Here is a 12,900-nt window from a genome sequence, read left to right on the forward strand (position 1 = left end):
TCAGCCGAAGCCCCGAGGCCGCCCCGCGCAGCCCGGACAGCCCGCGCGCAGCCGCGCCGCCTGGCCCTTCCCGCGGCCCGTAGCGCGGCCGCGCAGGCGCAGGAGGCTCGGCAGCCCCGTCGCCATGGAACCGGACGGGACCTACGAGCCGGGCTTCGTGGGTATTCGATTCTGCCAGGAATGGTGAGGCCCGGGCGGCGGGGGTGGGAAGGCAGCGAGGGTTGGCTCCAGGGCCGACCTCTGACCTTGCCCCCTCCACAGTAATAACATGCTGTACCCGAAGGAGGACAAGGAGAACCGCATTCTGCTGTACGCGGTGAGTGCCGGGTTCGCGCCCCCCCCCCCCAGCTGCCCACGCCTGCGCCGCTTGGCTAGCCCTCAGCACACCCCCTCTCCACCCTGCCCACCCCCCGTCCCATCCCGTCGGGGGTCTGCTCTCTGGTGACTCCTCCCGCCACGCTCCCCCGTCCGCAGTGCCGGAATTGCGATTACCAGCAGGAAGCCGACAACAGCTGCATCTACGTCAACAAGATCACGCACGAAGTGGAGTGAGTGGCGGGACCCCGGCGTGGGGCCCGGGTGTGGCTCGGGGCGCCCCGTCTAGGTGTCATTGCTCACTTCCCTCCCCCTTCAGCGAGCTGACCCAGATCATCGCCGACGTGTCCCAGGACCCCACGTTGCCGCGGACCGAGGACCACCCGTGTCAGAAGTGAGTGCGCAGCGGGCGTGGGGAAGCGGGGTGAGGTGGCTGTCCCCCCGGGGTCACTCCCACTTGGGGTAACCGAACCGTCGCCTCAGGTGTGGCCACAAGGAGGCGGTGTTCTTCCAGTCGCACAGTGCCCGAGCTGAGGTGAGGCGCGCAGGGCTTCCTGGGCGGCTGGGCGCTCCCCGGGGGTGGGTTCTCCGGTTTTAGCTGGAACCGATGCTGCCCGGCGTGAAGGCTGGGAGAGCTCCTTGGTTCGTTTGGGCTGGAGTACCCCACACTGCTCTCCTCGACCCAGACCCTTCCTGACCGGGCGTTCTTACCGCCAGGATGCCATGCGCCTGTACTACGTGTGCACCGCCCCACACTGCGGCCACCGCTGGACCGAGTGACCTTTCCTTCCTCCGCCGGTAATAAAGGCCAGTTTTTTCTATGCCAGCGTTTCGTGTTTATTCGTCTCTCGGACAGGAAGCCGCCAGGGTGTCAGGCTGCGCGGTGCAGTGTGCGGTGCTGAGCGTAGGCGTCGGGCCTCGAGCTGGTGAAGCCGCACTCCTCGCACACGTGCAGCTTCTCCCTGCGCTCCCGGTAGGCGTAGCTGGCCGGCTGCCCGTGCACCTTGGCCAGGTGGGCCTCCAGGGAGCAGCGCTGCGTGAAGGCTTTCCCGCAGGCCCCGCAGCGGAATGGCCGGATCCCTGCAGAGACCGGGGAGTCCGGGGCCTTAGGTTTCCTGTCGTGGTCCAAGCTGGGCCCTGCTATGGTCATGGCCCACTTAACAGGAAGTGTCTCCTGAGAGAGGGGGAGCCTGAGCAGCCGGGAAAGTCCCCTTGACTGCTCTGAATCTGTAGTCTAAGATGTATTGATTTATTTTTGAGACAGTCTCACCGTGTAGCCTTAGCTGGCCTAGAACATGGATCCGCCAACCTCTGCCCCCCAAGTGCTGGAATTAAAGGCAGGTACCACCAAGCCTGGCTTCATTTCTCAATTACATTTTTTTTGGGGTGTGTGTATGCAAAATGGCCTGGTGCAAGTGTGGAGTGGAGGGGGGTCTGTTCTTTCCTTACACCACACTGGGTCCTGGGTTTGCCAGCAATTGCTTTTACCCACTGAGAAATCGTACTGACCCCCGGAACCTGAATTCTGTAGCCAGCGCCATCTCCACCCTCTGCCAGGCCCCTTCCCTGGTGCCATGGTATACTCTCCTCCCGTGAGGTCCGCCATGTCTCGGGTCTCCCGTTGCTGTGTTCCATACCCCCAGCCCTGGGAACCCCACACCCCACACCTCTCCTGTTTCATTCTGTCATTACCATCCCTGTCTGTCCGGAAGACCCTGTCTGCCCTGTTGTCTCACCAGTGTGAGTCCTCATGTGGCGCTTGAGATCGAAGGCATCATGGAAGCCCTTGCCACAGCAGTGGCACACGTGGCGCCGCGCTGGGCTGTGGCATTTGAGGTGCCGGGTCAGCATGCGCTGCAGTGGGAAGGCCTTGGGGCAGAGTGGGCAGCCAAGGGTCCCCTGGCCCCTGGGAGCAGAGGTCAGTGTTCCCTGTGAGGACTGCCAGAGGGGTGCAGGAGTTAGCACGGCCAGACGGACTCCCCCATCTTCAGTCTTCGCTGCTCTGCAAGCCATTTGCGCTGTGCCCAGGGCTAAGGACGGCTAGAAGAGTGACTGAGCGGCGGGCACAGGTGACACCCTCTGCCCACGACCTTCCCTGACCAGTTCCCGCCACTCTGACCTTGTCCCTCCACAGCCAAGAGCACACCTTGCTAACTAACACGGGCTTTCCTGGCTTATCTGAGCCTGCAGCTCCCACCAGGAAGCAGCTCCGTGCAAAAGTGGACTTGTGTTCTTGCTGAACGCTTAGCAGCTTGATCAGGGCCTGCCAGATACTGGTGACCTCGCGCGCACGCAGTTCTGACTAGTATTGTCAGAACTTACTTCCTTCCAAAGCCAGTGCGGTCGGCCTCCCAGGAGGCCGAGGTAACCGAGCTAACAGTGCCCACCCACATCTGTCACCTTGCCCAGCGTTCCGACATAAGTCACCTGTACTTAGCTTTTGGAATCCTGTTTGCAGCCACTGGGCACAGATCCCCGGAGCGGGGCCTTACCGCCGCCACCTACCCCAGGAATATGGGTCTTAACTGAGACTGGACTGAGTTGGCTGCTGGGAAGGGAGTGGCATGCCGGGTGAAGAACAGGTCCCGAGCTGGAGAGCATGCGCAGAGGACCTGGAGTGAGGGGCGTGCAGCTTCCCTGCCTCGGCTGCCAGTTGCAGACTCACCCCTGCCCACGTGTCTCTCAGACCAGAAGCTCTGTGCGCTGGTGCCACTGCCAGGCTGCTGCAGTCTGGGAAGAGAAGCCAGATGGTGACGCCCTGTGTCTCCCTGACCCTTGACCTCCGGTCCAGTGAGGCTCGTACCTGGGATATAGGCGTCTCCCCGGAGCTGGTCCGGCAGACGGCCCCAGTTCGGTGGCTGTGGACGCCGACTCCTCACAAGGAAGACCCGGGGCATTGCTTTCAGGATGGTGAGATGGCTTCTCACAGGGCTGCCTCCTCCATCTGCTGCCTGTCAGACCTCAGCCCAGTACGAGGTGAGGTCAGGAGACCCATGGAAGCCTCATTCTCTTCATGCAAATTCGGGGAGCAGCCTGGGGAGCAGCCTTAGCTGGCTTTAGTTTCCTCTGCTGTGGGGCCTGCCATCATGGCTCCTCCCCCGGGCCATGTTCCCAAGGAACCGCAGTCTCCAGGGGCTGAGACACTTAGGACACCGTCGCCCCCAGGGAAGCTTGAGAGAGAGAAGAACCTAGGCTGCTCCTGGGGACGGAGAGGAGAAACACACATGGCTCCAGTCCTGCCAGGTCCAAGGACCCCAGGGAGTGTTTGCCAGGCAAATCAGTGCCCCGGACATCCATCACGCTGCCTGCTTATTCAAATCACCGCGGCTGTCCGACGATGCGGTGGGGACAACTGTGATTGTTCTGTGCCATTGGTGTAAGGTGACGGCAGACTGTTAGTTCAAGGCAGGAATAAAGATCCGGGCTGTGCGTCCTCAGGCAGGAAGCTCTAGCTCTCTGATCATTCCGGCCTAGGGCATTAAAACGATGGTTTGTCGTGTCCGGTTCCTGGTGAGTGCTCCGGACTCCTCCCACAGCTACCACACTTTGGGTAGGCTCTTCTGGATCAGTCCCTACCTGAGGGCTGACTGGGAGTTCAGAGTTGTGAGCGTTGGTTTATCTCACCATCTACAAACTTAGTTCCACACTTCTGGCTACAGGCAGAGCTTACTTAGTTCAGCACTGAAAATGAGCACACTGGGCCACAAGGGAGACAGCAGCGACACCCAGAATGGTCAACCGTGAAGAACAGTGACCCAAGCTGGGATAGACAAAACTGAGGGGAACTCTTGGAAGCAGAAGAAGGCTCTAATCCACCCTGGGGTTGGGATAGGGGTCATCATCAGGCCTGCTTGTGCATCTCCGTACTCCGATTTTCAATAGAGGGTCATGTAGCCCAAGCAGACCTTAAGTTGCTAAGGATAAAACCTAATCCCCAAAGGGAACAATCATTACAAAGGTTGCGTGGGAAGAAAAGGTACATTTCACTTTTTTATATCAAGCTGGCACAAGCCCAAGTCATTTGGGAAGAGGGAAGAATTGAGAGAATGCCCTCACCAGCTTGGTCAGTGGGCAAGGCTCTCTCTGGGGAACTCTTGATTAATGCGGGAGGGCCTAGATCACAGGGCAGTGTTGCCCCTGGGTGCTGTAAGAAAGCAGGCCAAGCAAGCCAGGAAGCAGCACCCCTCTATGGCCTCTGCACCAGCTCCGGCCGCCAGGTTCCTGCCCTGCCTCTCTGGGAGGATGGACTGTGATGGGGAAGTGAAATAATAAACCCTTTCCTCCTGAGTGGTCTTGGTGGGTTTTTGGTTGGTTGGTTTTTTGAGACAGGGTTTCTCTGCATTAGCTCTGGCTATCCTGGACTTGCTCCAGGCTATCCTGTAGACCAGGCTGGCCTCAGATTCACAGAAAACTTCCTCTGCCTCCCGAGTGCTGGGATTGAAAGCTGTACCACCACATCCAGTGACTTTTTAAATCAATCCATAGAAACCCTAAGACATGAGGGTTCAAGGGATTCACATCTCCAGGCTTATGTGGGAAATGCTGAGCCATCCTACCTCCCTCCCACCACTTTTAAAACAAAATATAAGAGGGTCTTTTGTATCTCGAGCTGGCTTCTGCTTACTCATATAGCCAAGGACGGTCTTGAACTTGTGATCCTACTTTTACCTTTCAAGTGCTACGACTGCAGGCATGCACCACCAAACCTATCCTATGTAGTGCCAAGGATGGACCCCCCAGGGCTTGGTGTATGCTAGGCCAGCACTCTCTTGAGTTACATTCTCGGCCTGGGGAGGATTTCTTTGCATTTCCTATGTTATGATCTGAGTATGACATGTCCCTCTGAAAGGCTTGTGTGCTAAAGAATTGGTCTCATTGGCTGGCGAATCCACCTGAGAGCCGATTAGCTCACCAGAGTTCCAAGATCACCAATGGGTTAATCCATGGATGCATTCGTAATCTGACGGCATTCCCCGAGGTGACAGACACTGTAAGGTGAGGCCTGGCTGGAGGGATAGGGTGCTGACCGTACCAGCCTTCTCAGGCTGAGCCAGCTTCCCCTGCTGCCATGAAGTCTGCTTTGCCTTCGGCCCACAGCAGCGTGGCCAGCCAGCTGCAGCTGGAAGCCACCGCCTAAACCTGTTTGCTCAGGTCCTTTCGTAATAACGTGCCTAACGGGAGGGGCGGGCTTTTGGATTCCTAGTGGGGGAGAAGGGAAAAGCCTGGCCTCATCTGCATGCTGAACCTTGCCAGTTTCTCTCTGTAGGCCTGGGTCAAAGTCAAGGTTCCCAAGGATCCGTGGAAAAGGGCTGGTGTGTCCATGTGTCCGGGTGCCGGCGCATGCAGGCGCAGGGGCCTCAGAGGACAGAGGCATTGAACAAAACTCTGGTCTTCTGGAAGAGCAGCTACTGCTCTTAACTATGAAGCCAACTCTTCAACTTTTTTTCTTCCTTTTTTTTGCTTTTCAGGGTGGAGGAAGGCGGGGTCTGATGTAACACAGGCTGGTCTTTTCAGGGTGGAGGAAGGCGGGAGTCTGATGTAACACAGGCTGGTCTCAAACTTAGTATGTACCCCGTCCTGTCCTTGACCATGCAGGAGAGACCGGAGTCAAGCTGTTAGGCAGCACCATCCTTCAGGTCCAACAGTGTGGGGTTTTGTTACTTTTTAGCTTTTCAGGACAGGTTTCTCCGTGTAACCCTGGCTATTCTGTAGACCCAGGCTGGCTTCGAACTCACAGAAATCTGCCTGGCTCTGCCTCCCAAGAGGTGCACTGTTACTATGTGACTGCCCACGAAGGGACCTTCAACAGCGTCAGAGGCCTCTTCTTCAGGAGAGTGGATGGGTTGAAGCTGCTTAGGATGGCCCTGTTGGTTTTTTAAGATTTATTATTTATACAGCATTTATGCCTGTGCACCAGAAAAGGGCATCATCACTATGGACAGTTGTGAACCACCATGTGGGTGCTGGGAATTGAACTCAGGCCCTCTGGAAGAGCAGCCAGTGCTCTTAACCTCTGAGCCATCTCTCCAACCCGATAGCCCTGTGTTTTAGGAGACCTCTCTGCTAGATTCCTTTCTACAGGGACCTGGGACAGTATGTGTGAGGTCATGAGACCGGTCTTCTTAGGAACATACTGTGTCAGAATGCCTAGTGCCTGTGGGCGCTGTCGGCTCACGGAATGAAACGGGACACAGCTCTCTTCCCGGTGAATGCACTGCCAGTTGTTCAGTGGTGTCTCCTAATTCCTGTTGCAGAATCGACAATAGCAGCCTGGTCTCTGCAGGATCCAGTGTGGTTTTAGCCTGGGGCTGTCAGCCAACAGTGCATGTACTGAGGACAAAGTCAGGCCCAGGGTGACCACAGGTGCCAGTGGGTATGTAAGCACCCTCAGGGGTAAGGCTAGCTCCTCCTTGGAGTACAGCTGGGCTTCAATGGGCAAAGTGCCACCTGACCCCTGCAACAGCTCAGTATGCTGGGACAGGCTACAGGAAGCCAGGATATGCATTCACCATTATCGCTGGTCCTGTGCTCGCTGTCAGCAGGTCAGCACAACAGGGCCTGGAGCTAACGCAAAGCTAAGTTTCCAAGCTGGCTCATCCACGCAGGGGCCCTCTATCCTCTCTCTGCATCCACTGAGGAGGGCTTTGCAGACAGGACAGGTTGTGGAAACAAGTGTAGTTTATTTGCTCACAAGTCTATTCCTTCAGAACAGGAGGGCTTTGGGAGAGGGCTGCAGGCTCTCAGTCGCCCCGTGCCTTCCTTCTCACAGCCTGTACTAGCAGTTCTGAGTAGTGTTCCAGCAGGGCCTGCAGGTTTGGGCTGGCCAGGGGACAGAGTGTAGGTGGGGACGGAGGATCTGGGTTAGGCAGTGTGTGAGGTCTGGCCAAGTTAGGGGCAGCCATCCAGTTGCTGGCTTCCAGCTGGCTGTGGATCCAGTGGAAGGCGGAGGCCAGCTCGGTCTGTGCCTGTTGGTGCTCGGCCCCCGGCTGGTTGCTGGAGACCAACTGTAAGGGATGGTGAGCTTATGAGGGGCATCAGAGGGCAGGGAGCCCTCACCTCTCTCCCAGCCTGCCATGGCTCCTCAGCTTACCATTCGGTGAAGGTCCAGAGCTTCCTGGAAGGCAGTGCGCAGCCTGTGCAAGACTGGCCCCACACTGCCCAGATCAAGGAGTGCTGCGGGCAGGGCCTCAGCGGGTGGCTCTGGCTCCCCAGCGTGTCCAGGGCTGCCCGGGATCGCACTTGGTGCATCTGCGGTGGAGAGGGGTGAAGAGCTGGTGACTTTCCAGATGGCCTGAGAGAGGCCAGGTGGCTGGGTCAATGACTGTTGGCCTTGGCACCCACGGTCCCTGAGGCTCCTCCTCCCCACGGGGCTCTGGAGGCCATAACCTCCGTAAAGCTACACTGCTGACCCCTTCTTTCTCTCAGTAGCTTGTGTCATCTTGTGACCATCTGACACTTAGATGTCTGTCTGGGCACCCCTAGTGAAGGAGTCAACCCTCTGTCCTTGTTCACCACCACGTCTCATGTGCCCAAGGACCTAGAACTAAGCCCAGCATATGCTCGTTGACTACGTTAATGAGTGAACGGATGGATGGATGACCAGCACAGTCCCTGTGACTAGGCTGAGGGTCCCACGTGGGAGATGAGGCAGCAGTGCAGGAAGTGGGCTTGGGCTCTATGTCCCAAGGGCAGTACTCACCGGCAGCGGGCTCCGGGGGCGCAGCACTGCTCCCAGGCATCCTGGATCGGCTCTCTACAAGTTGGAGGTTGCTGGGATGAGCAGGAGGGGTAAGGGGCACAGAGGCTGAGGCCTTTGGGAGAAACACAGAGCTGTGGAGTCTCAGGGTGCTCGCATCCACGGGGCTGGGTGCTGGGAAGCTGGTTGCTGTCACTGCCACACCAGGCTGGGTGTCCACAGGCTCCTGAGACCATCCCTGTGTGGTGGGTGGCTCCACAGTGGGCAGACAGAGGAGCTGGTCACAGACACTGGATAAGGTCAGTTTCAGGTTGGCCCGGGCCTCATGGTTGCCCCAGGAAGGCAAGGCAGGCTCTTGGCCTTGAATGCTAGAAGTGGAGGTCACTGTGGTGGGGTCAGCGTGGAGTTCCTGGTCCGGGGAAACCAATTCTCCCATGGATACAGGCTTGTGAAGTGCCCTGGACAGCTCATCTGTCACAGGGCCCTCGCTGTCCCCAAGAGAGATTCTGCGTGTTATCTTGGCATGTGAGCTAGCTGTGGTCTCCAGGTAAGAACACACAGAGGGGGCACAGATGCTCTGGTCCAGGCCTGCAGCAGGTACAGATGTGGGTGTTAGAGGCTTCCTGTCTGTAGGTGGCATGGAGGAACAGGCACGGGACGCCAGGCCTGCAAAGGATGTGGCTGTGAGAAAGTAGACGGTTTACTCGCACACCTACCTCAGAGTCCTGCCCTAGAAAGTGTCTGAAAGGACACTGCCCGTGGCTCACCTGGGCATCCAGGGCTGTTCCTCTGGGGGTGGGGACATTCACTTGGTAGACACAAGGCCTCCGGAGTCTCCTCAGCTTTCTGCCCCGGAAGGACCTGCAAGCACAGTCTGTGATAAGGACTAGGCCTCCTGGCTTACAGCCCCATGTCCTGAGAGTGACCCCAATACTCACATTGGTCCCATCTGAGGACATGTAGCCAGTACCTGCTCTCAGGAGCCTTGCTCTGGGCTGGCTGCCCCCTTGGCCTGTGGGCTTGACCTCTGGAGACTTCATAAGGTGCAGGGGCAGCCGGGGAGGGAACCTGGGGAGGAATCCAGGTGTGAAAGACACGCTCATGTGGTCTTAGCCTGGGGTCACTGGGGGTAAAGGGAGGGGTAGGGGTCACTGGCTTCTACCTGGAGGGCTTCTGGAGGCGTGAGAGGAACTGGGTGGAGATGCTCAGCCGGGGACTGAGGAAGAAGTCATCAACCTCTGAAATCTTTATGTCTCCCAGTGGTCCACGAAAGAGCTCTAGAAAGACATCCATTGGCCCTCAGGCCTGCTGACATCTCAAATGCCTCAGGTGTGGAGTGTGGGGCCAAGCTGTCTGCTCACCCACCTCTCCTGGCCTTCACTACCCTACCAGGAAGACTATTCCAAGGACACCCACACTGTGCCTGGCTCTGGACGGACACACACACACACACATACACACACACACACACACACACACACACACACACACACACACGATATGGGTACAAGGTCAGGTCCTACCTTCAGTAGGGGCATCAGTAAGGGTCTCAAAATGGTGGCGGAGGAACTTCTCCTGCTCAGGGGTCTGGGGTAAGGAGCTGCTGGCCATGTCTGCCACCTCAGGCTGAGAAAGCTCTTCTGTACTCCGCTGCTCTGGATGGGAGGCGGGGTGGAGAGAGGAGTTGTCAGTACTGAGTCACGGCAGACGCCACTCCACAGCGGAGGAATCCAGACTCACCTGTCACACACCCAGTTGCTACTAGGTTGAGGAGGAAATGCCAGTCTTCCCTTGAGGAAACTGAGGCTCAGGGCTCACAGGGGCCTCTACCTGGCTTACCTGGTTCACGGGGCATCGCCCTGTTGAGGTGAGGGCCGGGGTCTGTGCGTGGAGCTGAGAAATGGGCAAAGCTGCACTCCAATTCAGCCTCCGACTCCCCAGAGTCTGAAGAACAGAGCAGGGTCAGGAGAATGCTCTGGGGAAACAGGGCACATTGCTCAGCTGCTTTGGGTTTTGTTTCTCCGTCTGGAGGATGGGGGTGATAGGCATCACTGCATGTTTTTATGGGTGCTCAGCATCTTCTGTGGCATTCTCCATGTTGGAGAACGGGGCCATCACAGGCCTCAAGGGCGCCTGCTTGCTCCCCACTCACCCTCGGGTGGGCTCTGATCCTTTGAGCTAACGGAGGAGACCCTGAGATAGGAGTCGCCCTGCTGGTCTGCTCCTGCCTCGTCCTCGTCCTCGTCCTCGTAGTACTCCGTGCAGCACCGTCAGGGTTAACAATTAAGCTGGCATTAACAACTCGCCCCTGCCCACAACCCTGATGCCCACACCCTGCTCCTAGAGGCCACCTCAGCCTCTCCTGCCTCCTCCAACCAAGGAAATGGAGGCTGCAGCGGACTGTGAGAGAGCTCCTCACCTTACCTATGCCCACTCCCACAGGCCACTGGAGAGGAGAGCTCTTCCAGGTGGGACCTGTCACAAGGGTGCCCCCTCTCCAGCTATGGCTCCCTTGGTGCACACAACATTCACCTGTGCCTGCCTTTGACTGTCACCTCTGCCTCTGGGGAGCAGAGGATGCATTCTCTCGTCTCAGTGGATTCCCTCTGTAGAGGCAAGAAGGAGGGATGTCCTCGGCTGTCCTCTTGGGAATTCTCTGACTGGGAGGGAAGAGCAGAGCCATTCTGAGGTGCAGGTTTACCCAGGCCCTTGAACGCTACTGCAAGTTATACCACGAGCAGTGACCCACAGCCCCCACCCCAGACATCACGTCAGGGACAGCATGACAGGCACCACTCAGCCAGACGTCTCCACCTGGGCATCAGCAGCCCCTTCACAGATGAGGTGTGAGTGCTACTGCAGATATAAACATGGTCTTGATTTGGTCCCATGTGTGGGATATGGGACTGATTCAGACTGTCCACAGCATCGGACTATTTGCCTCATGTGGGCCCTGAAAGGAGCTCTTTGCCAGCTGTAGACGGTTTAAATCTGAGGACTCTGGAGAGGGAATAAATGCCAAAGCCCAGAAAGGAAAAAGAACAAGCCTGCTCCTGCTTCCTCCATGCTGTTTTTGGTTGCTGTTGTGTAAAGTTGAAAATCTCCTGAAACAAGGGTTGGACTGGCTCCAAGGAACCTGATGACCCTAACCAGCAGGAAGCAGCTAGCTAAGAAAGAACTGCACCCTCTCTTCCACTATCCCTTTCTCTCTCTTACCTGGCATTGGGGTGTTGGAAGGGACTGGGTGGAGTAGGGAGAAGAAGACATAAGAAACATAAATATTTAAAAACTAATGCCAACAAGCTGTGGCCTAAGGCCAGGGGAGGCCTAACCCTCTGTCTGCTTACAGGACAGTCAAGAATAAGCAAAGCACTAGCTGGGCAGGCGCAGTGATGCAGACATTAAATCCCAGCTCTCTGGAGGCAGAGGCAGATGGTCCGAGTTCATGGCCAGCCCAGCCTGTCTCAAAAAACACCATCAACAAAAATACACGAACCAGTTCACGGGGAGAGGTCAGAATACAGGCTCCCTCAGGTGGGGTGGGAGGTGCTGACTTAGGGTCACGAGAGATTTTCCAGGAGACAGAAAATGTTTTGTGTGATGAGTGTGGCAAGTACCTCTGGGTGACGAGGGTAGCTCGCCAAGCCTTCTCCCTGAGACATATGTCCATTACCGTGTGAGCACTGCATCACAGTAAAGAGGAAACGTATATATTAGAACAGGGAAAGATCACTTTTCCTTACTCTAGAAGACTAAGAGCCGAGCCCTGCATCTGTGAGACCTCCGAGGCAGGGAACACAACAGACCATTTGTGGAAAACTAAGACAAGAGGCAAGCCTTTTACCTCAGGCCACGGAGGCAGGGAGGGGCTACTCCAGGGCTCTGCCCGCTTGAGCACTGCCCATTCAGAAGAAAAGCCTGTTCGGGGCCCCAAGCTCTTAACCCCTAAGTGATCCACTCCAAAAGCTTGCTCATATGCCCTGGACTCGCCCTTCTGCCCTCCACCTTCCCCTATAACCCTCTCTCCTCACCCCTGGAGTGGACAGCCACAGCACAGGCACTGCTGGTGGGCTTGGGGGGACAGGATGTACCTCACTTAGCAAGCCTGCCAGGCTCGGTGGCTCCTCTGAGTCCAGAACAGAGTCTTCTAGGTTATCAGGCTTCATGGGTGTAAAGTAGGAATCCAGGGCTCGGGCATCCAGGATGGTCTTGAGGGGTTCCTGCTCGGCCCTCTCTGCCCAGCGGCCATGTGGCTGGTAGCTGCGCTTGGCGTGGAAAGCTGAGCTGTCTGTCACATCGTCATCTCCGAGCTTGAGGAACAGGGACAGCAGTCAGGCAGCTAGCCCCATGCTCACTACACTCAAGGAGGCTACACAGAACTCATCCCGTCTCCTGACTTTACAGCCCTTTAAGAAACAGCTTCCTATCTATTTTCTTTCAGATAGGTCAAACCTATAGCCCATGATGGCTGGAACTTCGTATGGATTCAGCTCTGATCCAGCTGGGGTTGTAGGTGCCCCACCAGGCCAGCTCAAAACTTCACAGAGGCTGTGCCACCTCTCCACATGGCTGTCTCAGTCACTATGCTGGGGACTCTACTTTTTTTTTTTTTTTAAAGATTTATTTATTATGCATCCAGTGCTCTGCCTGCACGTACACCTGCATGTCAGAAGAGGGCACCAGATGTCATTATAGATGGTTGTGAGCCTCCATGTGGTTGAACTCCTGCCCTCTGAGCCATCTCTCCAGCCCCCAGGGTACCCTGCTTCTGATCCCCCTTACCTGGCCCTCCTGAGGCCTTACCAGCCAGGACTCTGCAGTTTCTTAGGCCCCAAACAGTGGCATCATTCCCCTCCCCGCCCTCGGTCTGTCCCTCCCACTTCACTTGT

At 57.0% G+C, this 12,900-nt stretch overlaps 3 protein-coding genes across 7 annotated transcripts in view; 1 reads left to right on the plus strand and 2 right to left on the minus strand.

Annotated features, from left to right (window-relative positions):
• Positions 1-49: 49 nt before the first annotated feature.
• On the plus strand, positions 50-1,666 carry Polr2i (RNA polymerase II subunit I). Of its 3 annotated transcripts, none has more exons than XM_060366650.1 (6): positions 50-183; positions 262-316; positions 475-548; positions 635-709; positions 799-850; positions 1,002-1,666. In XM_060366650.1, the coding sequence occupies exons 1-6, from the start codon at positions 125-127 to the stop codon at positions 1,215-1,217; spliced, it is 531 nt and encodes a 176-aa protein (XP_060222633.1). In that variant the 5' UTR covers positions 50-124; the 3' UTR covers positions 1,218-1,666. The 3 variants fall into 3 exon arrangements, with proteins under 3 accessions (XP_060222633.1, XP_021496676.1, XP_060222634.1); XM_021641001.2 differs by having other exon boundaries at positions 1,033-1,136; XM_060366651.1 differs by lacking the exon at positions 799-850 and having other exon boundaries at positions 1,033-1,136.
• Ovol3 (ovo like zinc finger 3) lies at positions 1,187-6,842 on the minus strand. Its single transcript, XM_021640990.2, has 4 exons — positions 3,119-6,842; positions 2,981-3,045; positions 2,052-2,253; positions 1,187-1,395 (listed from the first exon to the last, which is right to left on the minus strand). Exons 1-4 carry the CDS (start codon positions 3,210-3,212, stop codon positions 1,187-1,189), a joined length of 570 nt encoding a protein of 189 aa, XP_021496665.1. The 5' UTR covers positions 3,213-6,842.
• Positions 6,843-6,975: 133 nt separating this feature from the next.
• Wdr62 (WD repeat domain 62) overlaps positions 6,976-12,900 on the minus strand; it is a 40,441-nt gene continuing 34,516 nt past the window's right edge. The window contains exons 22-33 of one of the 3 annotated variants that reach the window (XM_060366646.1): positions 12,103-12,321; positions 11,629-11,694; positions 10,541-10,671; positions 10,164-10,276; positions 9,851-9,955; positions 9,535-9,666; positions 9,174-9,288; positions 8,950-9,079; positions 8,779-8,872; positions 8,015-8,677; positions 7,406-7,563; positions 6,976-7,319 (exon numbers count right to left, since the gene is read on the minus strand). In XM_060366646.1, the coding sequence (XP_060222629.1) occupies positions 7,056-7,319; positions 7,406-7,563; positions 8,015-8,677; positions 8,779-8,872; positions 8,950-9,079; positions 9,174-9,288; positions 9,535-9,666; positions 9,851-9,955; positions 10,164-10,276; positions 10,541-10,671; positions 11,629-11,694; positions 12,103-12,321 (2,190 nt within the window). In that variant the 3' untranslated portion in view covers positions 6,976-7,055. Of the gene's footprint in view, positions 7,320-7,405; positions 7,564-8,014; positions 8,693-8,778; positions 8,873-8,949; positions 9,080-9,173; positions 9,289-9,534; positions 9,667-9,850; positions 9,956-10,163; positions 10,277-10,540; positions 10,672-11,628; positions 11,695-12,102; positions 12,322-12,900 lie in introns of all 3 variants that reach the window. The other 2 variants (XM_060366645.1, XM_060366647.1) reach the window with 2 other exon arrangements.

Source organism: Meriones unguiculatus, chromosome 14 (assembly GCF_030254825.1).
Source record: "Meriones unguiculatus strain TT.TT164.6M chromosome 14, Bangor_MerUng_6.1, whole genome shotgun sequence".
NCBI classification, from domain to species: domain Eukaryota; kingdom Metazoa; phylum Chordata; class Mammalia; order Rodentia; family Muridae; genus Meriones; species Meriones unguiculatus.

Excerpts from the sequence above, each read along its gene's own strand:
- Polr2i (XM_060366650.1), top strand. The coding sequence starts at position 125 with ATGGAACCGGACGGGACCTACGAGCCGGGCTTCGTGGGTATTCGATTC. Across the intron at positions 317-474 it reads ACCGCATTCTGCTGTACGCG|TGCCGGAATTGCGATTACCA; the intron begins GTGAGTGCCGGG and ends CCCCGTCCGCAG. Across the intron at positions 549-634 it reads AAGATCACGCACGAAGTGGA|CGAGCTGACCCAGATCATCG; the intron begins GTGAGTGGCGGG and ends CTCCCCCTTCAG.
- Ovol3 (XM_021640990.2), bottom strand. The coding sequence starts at position 3,212 with ATGCCCCGGGTCTTCCTTGTGAGGAGTCGGCGTCCACAGCCACCGAAC. Across the intron at positions 2,254-2,980 it reads TGAGAGACACGTGGGCAGGG|TCCTCACAGGGAACACTGAC; the intron begins GTGAGTCTGCAA and ends CCCCTCTGGCAG. Across the intron at positions 1,396-2,051 it reads CCACATGAGGACTCACACTG|GGATCCGGCCATTCCGCTGC; the intron begins GTGAGACAACAG and ends CGGTCTCTGCAG.